General features: G+C 44.5%; 1 protein-coding gene across 4 annotated transcripts in view; it reads right to left on the bottom strand.

Annotated features, from left to right (window-relative positions):
* PDPR (pyruvate dehydrogenase phosphatase regulatory subunit) overlaps nucleotides 1–24,270 on the bottom strand; it is a 46,579-nt gene extending 22,309 nt beyond the window's left edge. The window contains exons 1-5 of one of the 4 annotated variants that reach the window (XM_003364634.5): nucleotides 24,025–24,270; nucleotides 13,638–13,926; nucleotides 12,142–12,275; nucleotides 480–561; nucleotides 219–382 (exon numbers count right to left, since the gene is read on the bottom strand). In XM_003364634.5, the coding sequence (XP_003364682.2) occupies nucleotides 219–382; nucleotides 480–561; nucleotides 12,142–12,275; nucleotides 13,638–13,861 (604 nt within the window). In that variant the 5' untranslated portion in view covers nucleotides 13,862–13,926; nucleotides 24,025–24,270. Of the gene's footprint in view, nucleotides 1–218; nucleotides 383–479; nucleotides 562–12,141; nucleotides 12,276–13,637; nucleotides 13,927–24,024 lie in introns of those variants that run through there. The other 3 variants (XM_070262060.1, XM_070262059.1, XM_070262061.1) reach the window with 3 other exon arrangements.
* Between the last annotated feature and the right edge of the window lie 491 nt (nucleotides 24,271–24,761).

The following is a 24,761-nucleotide window of genomic DNA, read 5'->3' as shown; positions in this document are numbered from 1 at the left end:
TATTCCAGTCTGAAGTGCATTAATCAGTACTAATAGCATTTCCTTGGAACTTTAATAAGAACAATGTGGCCCTGAGGAGAAGTATTTAACAGACATTATATATTAAAACAAAAATTTTAAGAACCAGTGTCCAAAAATGGAAGCTGAGTTGGTGTTATTGTCTACTGTGAGACAGGTTCTTACGTAACTTCTACCTTCCTAACCCAAAACCTGCTTACCATTTTGGGAGGCAGCAGTTGCCAGGGCAAGAGCCACATCGGCGGAGGACACCATTGCATCCTCAGGAACATGCATGGCCCCCACCAGGTCGTGCACATTGAGGAGAGGATGAAGTTCGGCCACTTTCTTGGGGGAGATGATCTCAGAAGGGATGCCTATAACACTGCCACAGAACACAGGGGGACAATGACATTCACTGGCCCTCTGGCAGAGGTCAGTTTGACAGTAAAGTCAAGACAGGCTCCTAGCCTCATACGTACTTTAGCCTTGAGTTGATGCGCTTCAGAGAGATCAGCCGATCCTGAGTTTGGGCCAGAAAGATCGAGCCTGTCCTTACGTAACCTGTAAGAAAAGTCAGCCCAAAATGAGACAGTCCAGGCCAAATATAGGGTGGCAAAGAGGCAAGCCCACTAGATTCTAAGTTAGAAGAACTGTGATGAGTCCAGGGACTGCCACTGGTTATTCTTGAGCAAGTCGATTAGATTCCTCTGAGCGTCTGCGGAAAATCTAAAGCACACCGGATGCACTAACACGAAGGTTCCGTTCCCTATCCAGACAGTCTCAGCTCGCAGTTTTGTGAGGATCAAATGAGATTCTAATGTACATAAAATCGCTCCTACAATAAAAGTGAAAGATAGCCTTGCTAAAATATCTTTTGGGGGCAAGGATGCAGCCTAGAATGCGTCTCTGTTCTTTACCTTTTTAGGCAATTTGACCTTTCTCCTCCTAGCTTTGGTGGGAGTGTGACCCTTGGTGAAGGCTACTCACAACATGAGCCCCCAGAAGACTGGCCCCTCCCCGTCCTTCCCCAGTACAGCCAGTGGGCACGTGACCTGAGCTCAGCCAATCAGACCCTCCTGGAATACTGGGTCTTGAGCAAGCAGGTGAATGGCTGGAGGTCACTCATCAGGAGCAGCAGCGTCCTGGCCAGGCCATCCCAGACCCGTGTTCCAGCTGAGGAACTGCCGGCTACTCGAGGGGTCCCCACATCCTGGCCTCCATGCTGCCTCCAGCTGGCGGCCTCCTGCCAACTCTAAAGGCCCCCAACAGTCTTCCATCAAACTCCTTTTTGCCCAAGTTAGCCAGAGGTGACACCTGCTGTCTGCAATCAACACACCTGATACAACCATTCTTACACTTGGGGCAATGACAATCCTCCTGAATGCAATTACTCTTAGTTGTTATGAAGAAAAGGCTGAATCAATCAGGTATCTCTTAACAAGGGAGTGAGGACAATTTAAATATTTCCTTAATTTCTTTTGAAAGCATCACATACAGGCATACCTCGTTTTATTATGGTTTGCTTTATTGTGCTTCTCAGATATTGCATTTTTTACAAATTGAAGGTCTGTGACAACCCTGCGTCAAGCAAGTCTATCGGTGCCGTTTTTCCAACAGCATTTGCTCACTTCGTGTCTCTGTGTCACGTTTTGGTAATTCTTGAAATATCTCAAACTTTTTCATTATTATATTTTTTATCGTGATTTACGATCAGTGGTCTCTGACATTACTATTGTAATTGTTTTGAGCCGATACAATCCATAAAATGAAAGTTTGAGTGGTCTGGATAGAAGATCAAACCAGCCACAACATTCCCTTAAGCCAGAGCCTAATCCAGAGCAAGGCCCCAACTCTCTTCAGTTCTATGAAGGCTGAGAGAGGTGAGGAAGCTGCAGAAGAAAAGTTTGAAGCTGGCAGAGGATGGTTATGAGGTCTGAGGAAAGAAGCCGTCTCCCGACACAGACGTGCAGGTGAAGGAGCGGGTGCTGGTGGAGAAGCTGCAGCGAGGTATCCAGAAGATCCAGCTAAGATAATTAATGGAGGAGGCCACACCAAACAACAGATTTTCAATGCAGATGAAACAGCCGTACACTGAAGAAGACTCCATCTAGGACTTTCACAGCTACAGAGAAGTCAGTGCCTGGCTTCAAATGACAGGTTGACTCTCTTGTTAGGGGCTAATGCAGCTGGTGACTTTCAGTGGAAGCTGATGCTCATTTACCATTCTGAAAATCCTAGGGCCCTTAAGAATTATGCTACATCTACTCTGCCCGTGCTCTGTACATGGAACAACAAAGTCTGAATGATAGCACATCTGTTTACAACATGGTTGACTGAATATTCTAAGCCCACTGCTGAGACCTACTGCTCAGAGAAAGAGTCCTTTCAAAATATTACTGCTCATTGACAATGCACCTGGTCACCCAAGAGCTCTGATGGAGGTGTACAATGAGATTAATGCTGTTTTCATGCCTGCTAACACAACACCCATCCTGCAGACAACAGATCAAGGACTAATTTTGACTTTCAAGTCTTATTATTTAAGACATACATTTTGTAGGGGGCAGCACAGTGGTGTAGTGGTTAAGTTCATGTACTCTGCTTTGGCAGCCCAGGGTTCATGGGTTAGGACCCCATGTGCAGACCTATGCACCAGTCATTGGGCCATGCTGTGGTGGCATCTCACATACAAAATAGAGGAAGACTGCCACAGATGTTAGCTCAACTACAATCTTCTTCAAGCAAAAAGAGGAAGATTGGCAACAGATCTTGGGTCAGGGCCAGTCTTCCTCACCAAAAAAAAAAAAGAAAAGAAAAGAAATACATTTTGTAAGGCTATAGCTGCCATAGACTGTAATTCCTCTGATGGATCTGGGGAAATTAAATTGACAACCTTCTGGAAAGGATTCACCATTCTAGATGCCATTCAGAACATTCATGATTCATGGGAAGAGGTCAAAATATCAACATTAACAGGAGTGTGGAGGAAGTTGATTCCGGCTCTCATGGATGACTTTAAGAGGTTCAAGACTTCAGGGGAAGAAGTAACTGCAGACGTGGTGGAAAGAGCACGAGAACTAGAATTAGAACTGGTGGCTGAAGATGTGACTGAACTGCTGCCATCTCATGATAAAACTGTAACGGATGAGAAGCTGCTTCCTATGGATGAGTAAAAAAAGTGGTTTCCTGAGATGGAATCTCCTCCTGGTGAAGATGCTCTGAAGTTAGTTGAAATGACAACAAAGGATTGAGGGTATTACATAAAGTTAGTTGATAAAGTAGCAGCATTTATTTGAGAGGACTGACTCCAATTTGAAAGAAGTTCTGTGGGTAAAATACTATCAAACAGCATTGCATGCTATGGAGAAATCGTTCATGAAAGGAAGAGTCAGTTAATGTGGCAAACGTCGCTGCTGTCTAATTTTAAGAAACTGCCAAGGGGGGCAGCCCCATGGCTGAGTGGTTAAGTTTGCGCACTGTGCTTTGGTGGCCCAGGGTTTGCTGGTTTGGATCCTGGGTGTGGACCTACATACCGCTCATCAAGCCATGCTGTCGTGGCATCCCATATAGAAAAACTAGAATGGCCTACAAATAGGATATACAACTATGTACTGAGGCTTTGGGGGGAAAAGAATACAAAAAGAGGAGGATTGGCAACAGATGTTAGCTCAAGGCCAATCTTCCTCAGCAAAAACAAAAACAAAAACAAAAACCCCCCAAAAAACCCCAAAACTGCCATAGCCACCCTAACCTTCTGCAACCACCACCCTGATCAGCCAGCAGCCATCAACATCAAGGCAAGACCCTCCACCAGCAAAAAGATTATGACTCACTGAAGCCTCAGATGATGGTTAGCATTTTTTACCAATAAAGTACATTTTTTAACTAAAGTATGTTCATTAGTTTTTTAGACATAGTGCTATTGCACTCTTAATAGACTACAATATAGTAAACATAAATTTACATGCACTGGGAAACCAAAAAATTCGTGTGATTCACTTTACTGTGGTACTTGCTTTAGTGTGGTGGTCTGGAACCGAACTCGCAATATCTCCGAGGTATGCCTGTATGCATTTTACTGACATGACAAGAATGTCCCAGTTTAGAGAACTGAAATTTCAGAGGCTTTTTTTTAACACTAGGAGATATAGCAGACTAGTGCAGTGATCCAGGCCAGTGACTTGTGGCTCATGACTCTGAATTTCACCATCAGACAGACAAAGGGTTCAGCAGTGATTTTCTACTCACTAGCAAAGACTACATCTAGGAGAATACCACTGTATATGAACCTACAGTATCGATCATGTTATCCTATGTTAAATCATGCAGCCCGAAACAGACCTACGTATCCAAACAACATATCATCCATTACCAAGATTAAAAGTCCACTGTTTTGCCCGGATTTCTAAAGTTTGGTCTAACGCAATTCTGACACGTAATTTGCTGACAAATGTTAAGAGCCATAAAACAGAACTTTCACAAGTCAATAAGAAAAAAAGGTGACATAAGACATTAAAAGGCAAGTCAAAGAAGAAATAAAAATGGCCAATAAATCTATGAAATAATGTTTAACTGAAAGAGATGTAAATTAGAATCTGATAACTTTTTCCATCTCTCAGATTAGCAAGAAGTAAACTATCGAAAGCTGAGAAGACTGGAAAGACATACACACTCTCACACACTGACGATGAGAGGGTACAACCCTTTTGGAGGATGGTCTGGCAATATCTATCACAGTTTAAAATACGCACACCCTTTGCCCAAATTGTCCATCTTCTAGAAATCTATCCTTTATAAATAGCAAGAGAAAATAAAGATATACAGACAAGGACTTTTACTGAATCATTATTTATAAAGAGGAGAAAAACCTATAAATGTCAGGTAATGGGAAAATGGGTAAAAACTATGGAACACACATACTATGGAACATCACTCTGCAGTTATAAAAAATGGAACAGACGTATGTGCTGATTTGGAAAGCAGCCTACAATACCCTTTAACGATTATTAAAAATGTTACTGTATTTGAGGGAAACATGAAATGAACACAAAACAGAGAAATAGGGGCTGGCCCCGTGGCCAAGTGGTTAAGTCCGCACGTTCCGCTACAGGCGGCCCAGTGTTTCGTCAGTTCATATCCTGGGTGCGGACATGGCACCACTCATCTAGCCACGCTGAGGCGGCGTCCCACATGTCACAACTAGAAGGACCCACAACTAAGAATCTACAACTATGTACTGGGGGTCTTTGGGGAGAAAAAGGAAAAAAATAAAATCTTTAAAAAAAAAAAAACAACAGAGAAATAATTCCAGATACAAAGAGCACATGATCAATTGTTACACAAATAGCACTGACAAGAAGTAACATATAAATTTGGAGAGACAAGACCCCTGTGGGCTGGATGGTCTGGAATGGACACTGCGTGAAGAACTGATGTATCAGGATATTTAAGGCCGGGCAGGATTTGGACAGCTTGAGAGAAGGAAGCAGGTAGTTATTGTCTAACTTTGAAAACATAAGCCAGTATATTGGGTCAGTTCAAAGAGAGGAGCCCTGGAGCTAAACACTATGACTTGTCAGTTGAATTTCAATTCCAGGTAAGTCAGTGGTTCTCAGGCCCACCTGCACATTAAGAATCACCTGGGGAGTTTTAAAAAGTTACATGGGCCTGACCCCGCCGATTCTGATTCCATGGGTCTGGGGTGCAGCCTGGACACAGGTAATTGCAATGTACAATGATTCTTTCTCAAGCCTGGAGGCACATCAGCTGAGAAGCTTCAAAATTATACATGCCCAAGGCCACACCCCAAACCAACAAACTGAACTATGAACTAGAATCTTTGAAGATGGGGTCCCTGCACCAGGACTTTTTATTTTTTATTTTTTTAAAGATTTTATTTTTTCCTTTTTCTCCCCAAAGCCCCCCGGTACATAGTTGTATATTCTTCATTGTGGGTCCTTCTAGTTGTGGCATGTGGGACGCTGCCTCAGCGTGGTTTGATGAGCAGTGCCATGTCTGCACCCAGGATTCGAACCAACGAAACACTGGGCTGCCTGCAGCAGAGCGCGTGAACTTAACGACTCAGCCACGGGGCCAGTCCCACCAGGACTTTTTAAAAGCTCCCTAGGTGATTTTTTTGGGGGGGACAGGTAACTTTTCATTATAATTCCAAACTCAGGGACAAGTTAGAAGGCCAGTACAAAGAGCTCCTGACACTCTTTACTGGGAATCACCAATTGTTTGCATTTTGCCTTCTTTATCATTCATATTCTCCCTTCCTCCCTCTCTCCAAATACAGACTTTTTTTTTCCTGAAGCATTTGAGAGGGAGTTGCAGACACTGTGCCCTTATTCTTAACTACTTCAGTGTGCATTTCCCAAGAACAAAAACATTCTCTTATAGAATCACAGTAATCAAAATCCGTGAATCAACATGATACAACACTAATATCTAATCCAGAGTCCATACTCACATTTCCTACAGTAATTGTCCTACTGATGTCCTTTGCAGCTCTTTGTGCCGTCAGCCCAGGATCTAATGCGGGGTCTGGAACCGCATCTAGCTGTCATGTCTCTCGAGTCTTCTTCAATCCGGAGCAATTCCTTTCTTTCTCTTCTTGACCTTGGTATTTTTGAAGAGTCCAAGTCAGGTGTTTTGCAGAACACCTCTCACTTTGGATTTGTCTGCCAGTTCCTCACCATCAGAAGCAGGGTATGCATTTTTGGCAGGAATACTCCAGAAATGATGCTGTTTCCTTCTGTAATGACCGCCTGTCCCACTATCGGTGACGTTAACTGTGATCACATCCTTAAAGTGGTGTCTGCCATGTTTCTCCACTGTAAAGTTACTATTTTTCCTTTTGTAATCAGCAAGTAACTTGTTGGAAGATACTTTTAGACTATTTAAACATCCTGTTTCCTCCTTAATTTCATCCAGTAGTGACGGCATCAATTGGAAATTCTTGCCTGAAATAATTATTACTATGATGGAGGCCAAATGGTGATTTTCTAATTCCATCATTCCTTCACATTTATTAGGTGGCATTCCTCACTAAGGTACAGTTTTCCCTTCTTCTCAATTTATTGTTGTACTTACTTTATCAATATGGATTCCTATTTCACACAATGGGTTATAATCCATTGCTCTCATTTATTTTCTTGCTCAAATTATCCCAGATTTGACGAGGAGTCAGTTCAAACTGGCTCCTGTGTCCTTGGACATGTCTCCATCATTTTGGGACCATTTCCTTACTTTCTGGCACAGTAAGAAGTTCCAGGCTCACTATTTGCACTTTCCCAGCCTCAGCCAGGAATCAGTCCTTTTTTCAAGAAGCTCTGAAGCTTCCAGTTAGGTAAGAATGTCTTTTGAAACCAAGATCTGGGCACTAGGTGTGCTCATGCTATGGGGATGCCATTGCCTCTGAGCCCTCTCAGCTGACAAAGCTGGAAATTGGCCCCTTGGGGCTTTTCACTCTTCCTAAAATCCATGACTTGATACTGACAACACCTTCAATCCCAATCCCACACCCAGGAGTCATTCTAGTGATCCTCCTTTCCACATTTGCAACTCCTTCTCCAACCATGAGAAACCTGGCTCCCTTCATCTTCAATATATTTACTCATTTGCTCAATCCTAGAATACACAGAAAAAAGAATTGTGCATACCATTGTGAAAAAGAAAGAAACTTGCTGATTCGAGGTCAAGGTTTGTTCACATTTCTTTTTATCTCTGGACTGAGGGTCCACAGTCAAAGTGCTGTGGTCACAGTCCCCCAGGTGAGTTCTTCCCCCTGTGGGGCAGCTGTGATTCATGGGAACTGCAGCTGGGTTCCTTTATTTCTGGTAGGATTCCACTGGAGGTTCCCCTGCTTGATGATTTATTTTATATCTGAATATACAAAATGTTAACATGGTTCTAAAAGTCAAACTACACAGAGTAAACTCAGAAATATCACTACCCTCTACGGCCCCCCTGCACCCTGTTTTCCCACTTACGCTGTGAAGGTGTTCACCCTCAGGAGTTTCTGCTTTATGTTTCCTGTATTTCCTTGTTTTTTTGCAAAAATAAGTATATACTTACATATTTCTTTATGCTTATTTCTTAGACAAAAGTAGCACATTCTATGTACTTTCTTTATACTTTGTTTTTCTCACTTAACAACATATCCCAGAAATCACTCCATGGCAAGTAGTTCACAGAGAGCTTCCTCATTCTTTTTTTTTATTATTATTTTTTTTTTCCTTTTTCTCCCCAAAGCTCCCCGGTACATAGTTGTATATTCTTCATTGTGGGTCCTTCTAGTTGTGGCATGTGGGACGCTGCCTCAGCGTGGTTTGATGAGCAGTGCCATGTCCGCACCCAGGATTCGAACCAACAAAACACTGGGCCGCCTGCAGCGAAGCATGTGAACTTAACCACTCGGCCACGGGGCCAGCCCCCCTCATTCTTTTTCCATCTACCTAATAGTCCTTTGTGTGGATACACATTTTGGTCGACCAATCTCGTATGCATGGCCATTTAAATTTGCAATCCTACATTTGCAATTAAGCAGTGTTACAATAAATAATCTTGTGCATGTATATTTTTGTATGAAACATTGCTAAGTGGAAAAAACATGGTATATAATAACATGCTTAATACAATCTCATTTTGGTTAAAAAACATATAGCTGTATACACATACAAAAAAAGGGAGTCTAACAGGGTATAAAGAGAGTGACAACCTTTTGGTGGGTATTCTGTGGGGAGAAAAGATTTTCACATTTTATTTTTTATATTTCTGTATTGTTAATATTTTTATAATTAATATATAACATTACATACATTTAAAACTTTTTAAAAATTTCTTTTAAATCACTAAATAATTTTAAAAATTGATTTGTCACTGACTTGGAAAACTGGCTTAATCTCCCTGCATCTAGGTTTCTTCATCTGTAAAAGAATGACCTTTCCATATTAGTAGGTCAAATAATATATGGAATACTTTCAAAAGATCATTACAATTTTTTAGATTATCACATTCATTCACTTGACAAAAGTTATATCACATGCAAATTGAAGCACTCCAGAAACTAATATTCACACATTCAGGGAATGAGGACTCTTGGAGTGATCCAGTAATTCTGATTAAAAAGTAGTTAACATACACCTCATGTAAATGAACTATTTTCAGAGGATTAGCATATAATATCTTACCATTAAATCTAGGTTGGACATATATCACTTATCTTTATTTATCACTCAAAAGCCATCCACTGAATGAAGTGATCATGGTAGTGCACACCGGCACATTCTGACAGATGATAGAATTCTCCATCAGGGAAGTCCTTAGGTCATCTTTCGCTGCACCATAGGTCAACTATAATGAGGGTGACAGATTGAGGGTGATGCCCCTACACTCCCCTGCCTGACTTCCTCACTGCCCCACAAGCATCAAAGAGAAGTCAGGCCAAATAAGAGGTTCCAGATGGTGACCTAGAATGAAAGCTAGGCTAACATACTTTACAGAAAAGAGGCCTATGGCCCTAAGTCCTCTGGAATCCCACCAGCTGAGTGGTGCAAGGCTCAGCAAGCACTAGGAACTGAACCCAAAGGACCGAGAGTGAGAAGTTCCATCTCTGGGCCTATTATGTGGACCCTCTTCTGACTCACCCTGGTTAATACCTGATGATTTAGGTACCCTGTTGCCATCAAATTAAATCCAACCAAAAGGGACTGTTCAATGCCTGTCCTGCCTGTAGCAGGCATCTTTCCTAGTAAAAGTCAGAGAGAGTGTAGCATCAGGAATTACTTTTACTTCATTCACTCTAGAGCCCCTGCCTCACGAAAGGATGCCTGGGGTCAGCCCCATGGTGGAGTGATTAGGGTTTCCGCTTTAGCAGCCAGGGTTCTCAGGTGTGGATCCCGGCTGCAGGCCTACTCCACTCATCAGCCATGCCGTGAAGGCATCCCATATACAAAGTAGAGGAAAACTGGTGCAGATGATACCTCATGGCTAATCTTCCTCAAGCGAAAAAAGAGAAGGATTGGCAAAGGATGTTAGCTCAGGGTGAATCTTCCTCACAAAAGAAAAAAAATGACACCTGGCCAAATTCGATGACACCATGGGGAGTGAGGCACTGGGCAGGGACCAGGGTGAGGCCAGTGAGGTGCCTTTAGCACCCTGTGAAGGAAGCACTCACTCTCAGCACTGTGCCAGCACAGAGTCAGCCTAGGAGCCATGCGTGCCTCACCCCAGCCCCAGCCCTGCCTGTGTGGCCAAGAATATACAGCCTCTTCCTTCCCTGCCTCTACTTCTGGCATCTCCTCTCTCCACTTCCATGTCTATCAAGTCCTAGTTACTAGAAATTCAGTCTTAATCTACAATTTACAAATAAGGTTACGCTTTATGAAAGTGTGAATTATATGAAAGAGAAATGTTATAAAACCTTTTTGATCATAATTCGAATAATTCAAATCTCACCTCCCCTAATTAAAATTACATCATGTGTCACATAATTTCGAAGTTGGCTGGCTAAGTAAACCATAAACTGTGCTTGTACTATGATCACATGGCAGTCACTTTAGTTGGCAAATAGAAAAGGCTGCTATCCTTTGTCAGGATTGGTCTTGAATTATCTGTGATTTGAATTATGCAAGCTCTTCAAAAGAGCAACCCTCACATACGCAAGTGTCCTGAATGTCATCACTGGGCCTTGCCACCCTCTCATGATAATTAGCGTGGTCACCAAACCGTTTCATCAGCCACAAGACTAGACTCAACTCTGGGCTTCTGGCTAATCCATCACCTTTCTACCTTGTTATTGTACGGGACCATAGTGTAGATTAGTCTTCCTGTTCTTGGAACAGTTCCTACTTATTCTAGTACTATTTAGCTTATAATTCCCTGTGTCCTTTCCCCCTGATTACACAGATAAGGGGAAATATACAGTCATGTGCCACATAACATTTCAGTCAACAATGAAATGCATATACAATGGTGGTCCCTTAAGATTAGTTCCATATAGCGTAGGTGTGTAGTAGGCTGTGCCATCTAGGTTTGTGCAAGCACTGCAGGGGAGGAAGAATCTATACTTGTAGGCTCTGCTGGCTGGTCTAAGAATTAAATTGACATGAGCCAGATTAACAGGAGAAAAACAAACAAAAGTTTAATTACGAGTATACATGGAAGAAACCCAGGAAAACTGAGTAACTTGCCAAAATGGCCAAAGCCCTCACTTTAAATACCATCTTCAGCAAGAGACAAAAGAAGATATTGGAGGTGGGGAGAGTCAGGGACTTCAAAGGGAAGGAAGGCAATTCACAGGTAGGTGAAAAGGAGCAAATGTCTGCAAAACAAGTGTTTGTTTGGCCACATAGAAACAGAAGAACATAGAGGGAGCCCAACAAACAGGCTTCTCTGGGTTCCTCCCTGTCTACCGCCTAGTTCGTGTTATGCTAAGGTGACAGCTTGCTTCCTCAGACAGGGTTTTTTCAATCTGAACTCTTTTAGGCAGTAAAGCGGGAGGTAACAATAAAAACTTTCTGAGTATTTTGTTTCTTAAAAATAATCAGCCTAAAATAATCCTCGTGTTAAAGAGACACATTTTGGGTGGCAAATTTTGTTCCCCTTCAGCGCACTCAGACATTCGCACATGGATGAAATCGCCTAATGACACATTTCTCTGAATGTATCCCCATCGTTAAGTGACGCAGGACTGTATGTTTAAGCTTCTTAGTCAGAAATATCTTTAACGGAAATTGGTGAAGCTCAGTGGGTCAGACCATATTAAACTACCCAGCAGCTAAACTGAAGTTCTTCCTCCTCTTCATTTAGGAGCCAAGTGTTGCCATTTACTATAATTCAATGAGTGAAATATACAGCAAATGGCTAGGAAAACTTCCATATCATAAGAATTATAAGATCTGAAACAGATCTGGGATATTCATTGAATCCCCTCAATTTATAGACAGGGAATCTGAAGACACCCAGCAAGCTAAGTGACTTGCCCAGGGTAATACCCTGACCAGTGGCAGAGCCTGGACCAAAACTCAAGTCTGATTTATCAAATCACCAGGCAAACATGGGGTAGGACCAGATACAGTACTGAGTAAAAGAGTCTGGGGGACAGGCAGACCAGTAAATGGTAGATCACCTGCTTACCTGTTTGGATCCCAGTTTCTTGCTCTAACTGATGGTAGAGTTTGTTTGAATAGTCTGCCATCTTCTGCTCAATGGTCAAGTGCCTGGCAGTGCTTAGGATGCCAGCACAAAACCTCGTAGAGCCAGCAGCCAGCCTGCAGGATGAATGCAAAATGCCATTAAGTAGACTCCATCTGTGACTGCAACAAGTTCAAGGTTCCTCATCATAGCATTGTTTGTAATATCAAAAGATGGAAACAACCTAAATATCCATTGACATGAGACCAATTTCGAATTTTGGGGTTCACCTATACAATCGAAAACTATACAGCCATAAAAAAGGAATGAGAGAGCTTTTATGCACCAATATGGAACAATCCTAATGAAAAAAGCAAGGTTAGAAACAGTGTTTAAGGTATACTACATCTTGTATAAAAAGGAAAAAAAACCCGAATACCTATATACACATATATACACAGATCAATACATATTTGCTGATATATGTAGAGAGTATCTGGAACAGTACACAAGGACCTTAACTTGCCTCCAACTAGGCAAACCTGCAGCGAGAGGTCAGGGATGGGCGGGAGACTTTTCCCTGTACACCCCACAATTTCCAATTCTGAATAATGTAAATGTATTGCCTATTCAGAAATAAATACCATTTAAATTGTAAAAATGTTGTCCAATTTGTGGTAGGCAACAGAACATAAAAAGCCTGGAACAGAAAAAGGACGTTAAGGTAAAAGAGAAAAAATTCAAATCAAGTGAGAACTTTAGTTAATGATGATCAATATTGGTTCATTAATTGAAACATTAATTCTAATTGTAAGATGTTAATAATATGTGAAACTGGGTCTGAGGTATATGGGAACTCTGTACTATCTTTGCAATTGTTTTGTAAATCTGAAACTGCTCTGGGGTCAGCCTCGGTGGCCTGGTGGTGAAGTTTGGTGTGCTCTGCCTCGGCAGCCTGGGTTTGGTTCCTAGGTGCAGACCTACACCACTTGTCTGTCAGTGGCCGTGCTGTGGTGGCAGGTCACATACAAAGAGAGGAAGAGAAGCAGTGGATATTAGCTTAGGTGACTCTTCCTCAGCAAAAAGTAAATAAATAAAACTGTTCCAAAATGAGTCAATTAGATGAAAAAGAGGAAGAGAAATAAAGAAGGTAGCCAATTTCATTTCGGCTCACAGAGGGAGCTCCTGAGCCAAGGATTTATTTTGCTGTATGACTCCAACAGAGGACAAGATGGTAAGATGTGCTGTGAAGCTGAAATAAATACATTCTTTAGATACTTGGTTCATTGGAATCTGCCAACTCTCTAAAAACCAGAAAACATGAGTGTTAGGCATGGCAAAACAAAGTGCAGGAGACTTCACCTTCCTGTGATTCTTCTCACGCTCCTTAGCAACACTGATTAGCTACTGGTGAGACAACTACTGAAAGGAGAGGGCATGAGGGAGGCCCATACAATTAGTGCAGCATAGCCCCAAGCCATGTCCAGTTCAATCCTTACCTGCCCTGCTCCAAAAGGACAATATCCTTCCACCCCATCTTAGAGAGGTGATAGGCCACAGATGTGCCCATAATTCCACCACCGCAGATGACCACCTGTGCCTGGGTGGGCAGGGCAACAGAATGAGCCTCAGCAACTGACGCACCACTTCTGGCTGAGGACCACTTCTGCCATCCTCTCCTAATTCTTTGTCTTCGGACCACCGATAGCAACCAGTAAAACATCACGTCTGACAGCAACTGGGAGATGTGCTCTCACTCAGCTAAGAAGGAGATCCCAAGAATTCAAACTGGACAGAAAAAAAAAATACATTTCATTCCATTGTACTCAGTGCATAGGATTAATGAGAAAAGGATGCTATGAAGAACAATAATGGTTCATTCAGCAAACATTTCAGGACATACTAAGTTCCAGACATTTTGCAAGGTGTAGATACAGCATTAAACAAGAATAAGAAGGACTCTGTCTTTATGCAACTTACATTTGGGGGGGGGGGTGTGAGGGTGTGTAAGTGTGCATGTATGGAGCAGGGGCAGCCAATACACAAATAAAACAAGTAACAAGGCTAAGATGGAGTAACTAGGGGCAGATTAAAATATGACAGTCAGGAAAGAAGGTGATATCTGAAGAGACCTGATGGGTGAAAAGGAACCAGCTTTATGAGTGTTCCAGACAAAGGAATGAGCATGTACAAAGGCCCTTAAGTGAGAGAGACCTTGATGAGTCCAAGCACAGAAAGGAGGCCAGCATGCCCACAGCACGATGGCAAGGGGCAGATGATCTAAGACAAAGTGGAGAGGCAGGCACAAACCAAGTACACACAGCCCTTGGATGCCATCATGAGGAGTTGGGATTTATTCTAAGTGCAAAGGAAAATACTAAAGCAAGGAATGAAATGATCTCAGATGTTTTTCCAAGATCAGTCTGGCTCCAAGGAGAAGAGTGGACTGTAGAATGAGAAGAAAAGCAGAGATGAGTAGGAAGCTATTGCCATAGTCCAAGGGGGCTATCAGGGTTTAGACAAGCATGGTAGCAGTGGACACAAAGAAATGATTGGATTGTTTTGGAAGCTGAAATGATAGAACTTACTTGCCAAAGAAGTGGATGTTAAAATGGGAAAAAGGGAGATTAATAAGGATGATGGCTAAGTTTCTGGGTTAAGCAACAGGGGCCACTTCCTGTAGTGTGAAGTATTGGAAAAAGGGAAGGAGGCAGGGAAGGAGAATGACCAGAAGGAAGGGTGTGAGGGGTAAGACCGTGTTTGTACAGTGAAATGTTTCACTCTTACGTGTTAAGTGCAAGGTAGCCATCAGGCATCCATAGGGAAACACCAAGCAGCAGCTGGATATACAAGCCTGAAACTTGGGGAAGAGGTGTGAGTCATTAGCAGATATACAATATATAAAGCCCTAGCATTTCAAGGCACAAGAAGAACTCTGAGGTTCCCCAGCACTTACAGATTGGGAAGAGAAAGAAAGGACTAGAGACAGGACTGAATGCTATGGCAGACTCACATAGTGTTCAGATAAAGGAAAGTGGGGAGAGAAGAGAGGAGTGGTTAGTAAGACAGAAAGAGCACCAGCCAGAGGCGTCACAGAAGCCAAGAGATGAAACTGTTTCAAGAGTGGTTAACTAAAGAGGGTGCTGAGGGGTGGAGCAAGATGGCCAAGGGTCCACCAGAATTTGACAACACGCAGGTCGTTGGTGTCCTCAAAAAAAACATTTTCAGGGGAATGGTAGGGATGAAATACAAATGAGACCAAACTGAAGAGTAAGTGAGATGAGGGGGTGGAGACAGCTCCGTTGCATTTTGCTCTGATGGGGAGCAGAAAAACAAGACAGAAGCGAGGGAAGAATGCGGGGTAGAACAAGGTTATTGCTTGCTTTCAAGATGGGAGCTATTAAGAATATTTCACTGGTGGTGGGATGACCCAGTAAAAGGGAAAGAGATGGTGAGAAACAAGAAGCAGTAACAAAGAATGAGGTCCTGGGGAAGGAAAGAGAGAAGGAATCTCAGCCCCAAGTGAAGGGTGCATGCCTTGTGTTTCCACAGATGATGTGGTGCAGATTTAAGGTACAAGTTGTCTCTTCCCGAAAAGCAGAGGATGATTAGCCATGTTAGGCTTATCACTCATACACACGAGTTCCGGGCTCTAACCACGCACACATTTCTACAGGATAATAAATATCATAAGTTAGAGAAGGAAAAGAGTATAGGCCACAGCCATCAGGGAAGGGATCACACAGAAAGAAGGACGTACGCTAAGCCCTGGAAGGGTAAAATTTGGACAGAGAGAGACAGGAAGGACACAAAACAAAGTTACAGAACAAGTCTGACCATCTGTGCTTGTGGATAAAAGTAGGGGACCTGACTTGGAGGCCTCAGTGTCTATGAGTGTTGGGTAGCAGGAACTGAAGTAAGGTGGAGCCAGACCATGGAAGACTCTGTATACTTAGTCTGACTTGGTCCTGTATACCATAATGAATTACTACAGGCTGAATGTGACAAAGGCAGAGTTTTAACAAAAATAACCTAACAGCAAAACAGAGGACTGTTCAAGTTTCAAGAAACTGAAGAAAGATCTGCTGGCAGACTAGGCAGTCATTGAAGTATAAGAAGAAGAGGGCGTAAGGCAAGAGTGGTGGCAGACAAGTGCACATAAGGGCAGCACATGGCTAGTAAACCCACCACCACCTCCACCTCCAGTCTCAGGACCCACAATCAGTTCCACAAGCGGCCCAAACCGTCTAAGGCCAAAGTATGGATGCCCGTTCATCAGAGAGGACTCTCAGAACTGTGACCAATGCAGTCACAGACTGTCCCAAGAGCAACCCCATCCAACTGGGATAATTATTTTGGCCACCTTGAGGTTGCCACCATGCCTTTGTCGTTGGTCCCTGTAGAACTCTGTCTCAAGACAGAAGCTTCTCCACACAGCTAGTCTTCCTGTAGTCTCCATATGACCAATTTCTCTCCCCTGACCCAACCCCTCTCTCTCTGCTTTTCTCCCTCTGAACCTCTCCACTATGCCCTCTAGAACTTCCTTTCCAAAGTTAAACACCCACCTCTTCACTAATGTTCTCTCTACCTTCTGTCTCAATGGAAATGCCGCTCTTCTGAGGGAACTGCCACTGCCACATGGCCAGCCCTGTTCCACTGACCTTGCCATCAAAAGGCAGGGTCGGCATCTTTCTCGCTTCCAAACTACTACCACTTGGTCATGCGTGAAAAACACCCGGTTCCTTTGTGGCTTACACCAGCAGGCACCCCTACCTAGCTCCAGCTACGGCGTGTTAAGCCACAGGCAGATCTCTGTCTACATTTGGGTTCTGAACCCATAACTCTGCTCCTCTCCTGATCTTTGACCCCACCTCCTTTCTTCCTTCATTCTAAACACATAACCTGTCTCATCTCATTCCCTGAAACTCTTCTACAAACCTACTTGCATCTGCAACCACCTCTTCCTTCTTTCACAGGGTCAAAAATTAATCCCTCCACAAGAGCCCTGGATCCCACTCCTTCCTTCTCCACCTCCATCAACTGTCCTCCCTCTTTCATGTACCTTCAATGTTCCCCTCCTTCTCCTCAGCACTTTAAGTTCTAAATTATAAAAATTATGGTCTTCACAAAAACTCAAATACAAAAGGAAATTAAGATTTCCCACCACACAAAGATAACCAATACCACTGTTCATATTTTCCCAGAATTTTTTTTTTGGCAGCAATGTCCGCTTGTTTGCCACCACTTCCATCTTAAGTCCTTCTTTTCTTATACCTTCATGATTCCACAATCTCCCAGCCAGTTAAACAAAAATTTACTGTCAATGTATTTCATAACTTGTCTTTTTCACTTGACAAGTAATATACAGAAAAGGCTGCTTATGTTATCTATTTTTCACTTTTCCTCCATCCTACCCTTTCCTGAACCAAGAGCAGCCGGACTTCTGCCCAACCACGCCTCTGACACTGATCTCACCAGGAAAGCTAATGTTGCTAATTTCCTAGGATACCTTCTGGGCACCATCTAATTTGACCTCTCCCCTCTCCACAGCAGTTAATACTGCTGATGGCTCCTCCTTCTCACACACCCTTTCCTTGTTTTATTTGACACCTCCTTCCCTGCTCACGGCTTTGCTGGCTTCTCTCTGCCATCCCTTATGTGCTGACGACTCTCATGGCTCTCTGAACCAGCTTCTCTTCTCGTTCCACCATTCTCCAGGATGATTTCATCTACAATGACTGATGGCCTAACCCATAGCCATCCTGAGCTTGACACCTGCATATCTAGCTGAAGAATGGCCATCTCCACTTAGATTCCCATAGGTCAAACTGAGCACAGCCCAAAGGTAAACCCATCTTCCTCAATCTCAAAATCTGCTCCAGTTCCCGTGTCCCCCAGTTACACAGTATACTAGAATCCTGGGTGTTATCCTGGATTCATCCCTCTCACTGATCTTTTCCATCCAGTCAATCATCAAGGCGTAACAATTCTACATTCTAAATTTCCCTTAGACTGATCTACTTCTCTCCCGCTCCACGGCCATTACCTGAGTCCAGATCGTCATCCTCTCTCATTCAGATTTCTGCAGAAGTTCCTTAATAGGGCTTCCAGCCTCTAATCTGCACACCATTCTCCCCACACCCCACAACCTTTACACAAGGGCCTGAGCAAGTCTTCTAAAATGAAAATACTATCAAACCCCTTTTTAAAACCCTTCAGTGACTTTCTGATGCTCTCTGGAAAGTCAAACTCCTTAATATGAAGGGCAAGACCCTTCACTATCTGGCTCATATCTTATCTCTGTTCTCATTCCTCTTCATTCTTCTCCTCTCACGCTGTCATCAAACCATAATGAACCACAGGCATACCTCATTCTCTTGAGCTTTGCTGTATTGTGCTTTGCAGATATTGCATTTTTTACAAATTGAAGGTTTGTGGCAACCTTGTGTCAAGCAAGTCTAACGGCACCATTTTTCCAATAGCATTTGCTCCCTTCGTGTCTCTGCGTCACATTTTGGTAATTCTCACAATATTTTGAACTTTTCATTATTATTATATTTGTTATGGTGATCTGTGATCAGTGATCTTTAATGTTACTATTGTAACTGTTTTGGGATGCCATGAACTCTGCCCATATAAAAGAGCAAACTTAATAAGTGTTGTGTGTGCTCTGACTGCTCCACTGCCCGACCCTTCCCTGTCTCTCTCTCTCTCTCGCCTCGGGCTTCCCTATTCCTTGAGAAACAACAGTGAAATTAGGCCAATTAATAACCCTGCAATGGCCTGTAAATATTCAAGTGAAAGGAAGAGTGGTATGTCTCTCACTTTAAATCTTTACTCTCACTTTAAAGCTAGAAATGATTAAGCTTAGTGAGGAAGGCATTTTGAAAGTAGAGATATGCTAAAAGGTAGGCACCGAAAAGCCAACGTGGGAATGCAGAGGAAAAGTTCTTGAAGGAAATTACAAGTGCTACTCCAATGAACAGACAAATGATAAGAAAGCGAAACAGCCTCATTGCTGATCTGGAGAAAGTTTGAGCAGTCTGGATAGAAGATCAAGCCAGCCACAACATTCCCTTAAGCCAAAGTCTAATCCAGAGCAAGGCCCCAACTCTCTTCAGTTCTATGAAGGCTGAGAGAGGTGAGGAAGCTGCAGAAGAAAAGTTTGAAGCTGGCAGAGGATGGTTATGAGGTCTGAGGAAAGAAGCCGTCTCCCGACACAGACGTGCAGGTGAAGGAGCGGGTGCTGGTGGAGAAGCTGCAGCGAGGTATCCAGAAGATCCAGCTAAGATAATTAATGGAGGAGGCCACACCAAACAACAGATTTTCAATGCAGATGAAACAGCCGTACACTGAAGAAGACTCCATCTAGGACTTTCACAGCTACAGAGGAGAAGTCACTGCCTGGCTTCAAAGGACAGGCTCACTCTCTTGTTAGGGGCTAATGCAGCTGATGACTTCAAGTTGAAGCTGAAGCGCATTTACCACTCCAAAAATTCTAGGGCCCTCAAGAATTATACTAAATCTACTCTGCTCATGCTTTATAAATGGAACAACAATGTCTGAACGAGACATTTGTTTACAAAATGGTTTGTTGAATTTTTTTTTTTAAAGATTTTATTTTTCTCCTTTTTCTCCCCAAAGCTCCGCAGTACATAGTTGTATATTTCGTTGTGGGTCCTTCTAGTTGTGGCATGTGGGATGCTGCCTCAGCGTGGTCTGATAAGCAGTGCCATGTCCGCGCCCAGGATTCAAACCAACGAAACACTGGGCCACCTGCAGCAGAGCGCGTGAACTTAACCACTCGGCCACAGGGCTGGCCCCGGTTTGTTGAATATTTTAAAGCCACTGTTGAGACCTACTGCTCAGAGAAAGAGTCCTTTCAAAGTTTTACTGCTCACTGACAATGCATCTGGTCACCCAAGAGCTCTGATGGAGGTGTGCAATGAGATTAATGCTGTTTTCAGCCTGCTAACACAACAGCCATCCTGCAGACTACAGATCAAGGAGTAATTTTGATTTTCAAGTCGTCTTATTTAAAACATACATTTTGTAAGGCTACAGCTGCCATAGATAGTGATTCCTTTGATGGATCTGGGCAAAGGAAACGGAAAACCTTCTGGAAAGGATTCACCATTCTAGATGCCATTCAGAACATTCATGATTAACCACTCGGCCGTGGGACCAGGCCCAAAGTTCCACGCTCTCTGCCTCGGCGACCCAAGTTCATGGGTTCAGATCCTGGGTATGGGCCTACTCCACTCACCAGCCATGCTGTGGTGGTGTCCCACATACAAATAACAGAGGAGGATTGGCACAGATGTTAGCTCAGGGCTAATCTTCCTCAAGCGAAAAAAGAGGAGGATTGGCAATGGTTGTTGGCTCAAGGTGAATCTTCCCCAGCAAAAAAATATTTTTTTAAAAAAAGACAACATTCATGATTCATGGGAAGAGGTCAAAATATCAGTATTAACAGGAGTTTGGAAGAAGTGGATTCCAACCCTCATGGATGACTTCTAGGGGTTCAAGACTCCAGTGAAGGAAGTAACTGCATGCGTGGTAGAAACACCAAGAGAACTAGAATTAGAAGTGGAGCCTAAAGATTTAACTGAATCGCTGCAATCTTATGTTAAAACTTTAGCAGATGAGGAGTTACTTTTTCCCCTTTTTTTGTGAGGAAGATTGGCCCTGAGCTAACATCTGTTGTCAATCTACCTCTTTTTTGCTTGAGGAAGATTGTAGGTGAGCTAACATCTGTGCCAATCTTCCTCTATTGTATGTGGGATGCCACAAGAGCATGGCTTGACAAGTGGTGCTAGGCCCTTACCCAGGGTCTGGACCTGCAAACCCTGGGCACTGAAGCAGAGCAGGTAAACTGAACTACGCTGGCTCCAAGTAGTCCTTACAGAAAGAAAGTGAGCAAAGAAAGTGATTTTTTGAAATAGAATCTACTCCTGGTGAAGATGCTGGGAAGATTGCTGAAAACCAACAAAGAATTTAGAATACTACATAAATACTTCTTAAAGAAGTAGTTGGGGGGGTGAGTCTAATTTTGAAAATGCTATCAAACAGCATCGCGGGCTACAGAGAAACTGACGTGAAAGGAAGGGTCAATCGATGAGGCAAACTTCACTGTCACCTTACTTTAAGAAACTGCCACAGCCTCCCCAACCTTCCAAAAGCACCACCCTCATCAGTCAGCAGCCATCAACATGGAGGCAAGACCCTCCACCACCAAAAAGACTGCAACTCACTGAAGGCTCACATGATAGATAGCATTTTTTAACAATAAAGTCTTTTTTAACTGAGGTATGTTTTTTTGACACAATGCTATTGCACACTTAAGAGACTACAGTATAGTGGAAACATAACTTTCATGTGCACTGGAAAACCAACACACTAGTGTGACTGGCTTTACTGCAGTGGTCTGGAACCGAACCCGCAACATCTCCGAGATATGCCTGGACTTGTAACTCCTCACACGTGTCGGGCATGAACTCTTCCTTTCACCTCCAGCATCTGTGCATACTGCTCCTTCTAACTGGCATAGGTCCTGCCAGCCCTCTCCCCAAATAGAGATAATCCCCTCAGCTCTCAGCCTGCCTAGGCGACAGCCTCTCCCACCCCCTCGTCCCCAACACCACGTTAGGCGACTCGTCCTCGTTCTCCCATAACATCCTGCAGTCCTCCCAGCACAGAGCTTACCACTCTGGGATAACGGCCTGTTTGCCACCCACAGAAGCAACGCGGCAACCCACTTGAGAACACGGCCTTGAGAGGCAGACAGATCTGGGTTTGAAAATCTCCCCTACCGCTCATCAGCTGTGTGACTTTGAGCAAGTTATTCAACCTGTGCTTCAGGTTCCTCATCGTAAACAAGGGCTAGGAAAATACCTCCCATTTCGACTACAAAGACTAAATCAGACAATGCAGGAAAAACAGGGCAGTTGATACCTAAGAAACACCCAGGAAATGGGAGTTTTCAGTCCCCATTATAAAGCAGCTCTCTGAAACAAGGACCAATGATAACTTGATCGTGGTTTTCCCAGCATTCAGTGTAGGAATAGGAAATAATAATTTAATGAATGAATGATAAGACAGAACAAAGGAGATGGGAAAACATTCAATGACGATTCTGAGATCCAAGGCAGGGCTCCCCGATTTGAGGGGATATCTAGATAACCTGAAAGAATTTTAAAAAAGAAAAAGGTACTATTGATAGGTAGTTACAACGTGCCAGATGCTACTTTATGTGTACAACCGATTTAATCCTCACAGCCCTGTAAGGTAGATATCATAATTTCTATTCTCCACTTGAGAAAACTGAGGCACAGAGAAGGGAAGTCCTATGATACTGGTTAAAGGCAGAGCCAGGACACAACCCTGCCAGCCCAGCACTAGAGTCTGTCATTTAACCATTACTCCATGCTGTCTTTAAAATAAGACCAGATGAATAAAGAAACAGTGGCTGTGAGGACAGAACCACAAGGCACACCCTCAGCAGGCAGAAGAAACATACTAACAGATGAGTTTCAAGATGGAATACACAATGCTTAAAGCCCAGGGTGATAAGAACCAAGAAAAGGATTTCTGACCTTGTACTCATCATGACCTTCAAAAGAGTGAGTGAAGTGATGGGGGGGTTGGGAGGGGGAAGGAATTAAAGTGGATGCAAACACTCAAGGAAAGGAAGGCACCAGAGTCTGTTCAGTAGGTGTGGCAGCAAAACCAAAGCAAAGCTTGATTGCAAAGGAGGTAAAGCTGGGAGAGAAGAAAATGAAGATGTCAAAGACAAAGAAACAAGACACCGTTACCTAGTTTAAACGGAATTACATTTAACAAAATCAAATGTATGATATTCTCTGCTGAGAAGAATAATTTCTGCTAAACCACCTTAATACTGGGGCTGGTTATGCTCAGATGTGCTTACACCAGCAAGAGCAAGAGGACAGCTCTCACTCCCTCTGCGTTGTTCCTCCGTCTGCTCACAGCGGTGTGTACAAAAGGGCTGCTGGTCACGAGGAAGACACATGAGTATGGACGGATTAACACATTTCCCGCACCTGCCTCAGCATAAGAGCCACCTGGGACACTTGTTTAAAAAACACCACCACATTCCCAGGCTCCACCTCTGGGGATTCTGATCCTGCTGCTGGTCCAGGGTGCTGTATTTTTCAACAAGTGTACCAAATGATAAGGCAAGTTTAAGACATTAATACAAATCCCTAGCAGCGAAAGGAGCACCCTGACCCGCCCACCCCACCCCGCGAACATCCCCGTACACACGCTTCCATGCAAGGGCGAAATGGACCTGAAGATTCCCGAATCAAATGAGTGACACTCACTCAGGCCCAAGGGGTCAAACAGTGAAGAAAGCGCACTTCCCCCGGTCACCTAACTGCCTTTTTCTGCAGCCGTCTCACTAGTTAGTGAAGCGCAAGCGGACCACACGCTTCCAGGCGGGAAAACGATTCCGCCCGCAGAGAAGGCAGTCCGAGCTGCAGGAGCCTCACCGGCGCTGCGGGGGTGTGCAAGCCCGAAGCGGGGAGCGAGCAGCGAGGTCACCCCAGGCGCCCTGGGCTTCCGAGCCCGGCTGCGGACGCCTGGAGGAGCCGGGGCGAGGCAGCCGGGCTCCGGTCCCCGAGGCCTCGACCACCTCCGGCCGACGGGGCACAGCCGCAGAGGCGGAGGGGGATCAGGCGGACCCCTCTCGGCCCGGGCGGGCAGAGTCCTGGCGCCAGGGCGCGCCTTCCCGAGAGGACGAGGCAGAAGTGACGGGAAACCAGGGACGGCCGAGACCACCCTGAGCGAGACCAAAGCGGAACGAAGGGACGCTGGGGGTCCCGGCGCGCTAAGGCCCGCGCGGCCCCGCAGCTGTCTCTTTACCTCATGGGCCCCCACGGGCTCCGCGCTCGGTAACACTCGGCGGAAGCGGCGCTGCAGCCACAACAGTTGGCGGGGAACCCAGACGCCGGAACGGGGACAGGGAATGGGAAGGGGGCCGGGCCGGAGAGAGGAAAAAGTTCCGGGGAAGCGGGAGACCGTGGCCACGACCTTCCGCGCTTTACGGCCCCGCAGCAAGGGTACGCCAGCGCGTGAACCCAGTCGCGCACGCGCGCTCCATGACGTCATGGGGAGGCCCCGCCCCGGACACGTGGGACTTGTTTGGGTCTCGCCAGGCCCCGCCCCTCCGGCCGCTTTACGTCTGGCGAGTTGGAGGCGAGCTGCGGGTGCAGTCTTTCGCTGTCGCTTTAGAACCGGGAACTCGCAGCGTGTTGATTTGTGCAAGTGGAAACGGGATGTTGCGGGTGCGCGACAGGCCCCGCTGGAAAGTGGGGAGCGCGGGCCTTCTCTCTACCCTTGAGGCGCCTGGCCAGATCTGGCCACACGTGGGTGCGCAGCCCAAAGATGCTCTAGCCAGGGCATTCAAAGGCTTCTGGGACTCACAGTCCCTTTGTTTCTTGGAAGTCCCTCGTACCGAGCGGATCGGAAATGCGATCTGCTGGCCTGGCTCGAGCTGGGAGGCAGGATTAGACGACCTGAGTTCCTGGCCAGATTTTACTCCTTGCACCTTGCCAGCTTGTCTGGACCCAGAGGAAGAGGAGTCATTCACTCCACCTTCT

This window comes from Equus caballus, chromosome 3, assembly GCF_041296265.1.
Source record: "Equus caballus isolate H_3958 breed thoroughbred chromosome 3, TB-T2T, whole genome shotgun sequence".
NCBI lineage: Eukaryota > Metazoa > Chordata > Mammalia > Perissodactyla > Equidae > Equus > Equus caballus.
The sequence above is the reverse complement of the archived record's forward strand: the minus strand, read 5'-3'. Positions and strand labels throughout refer to the sequence as shown.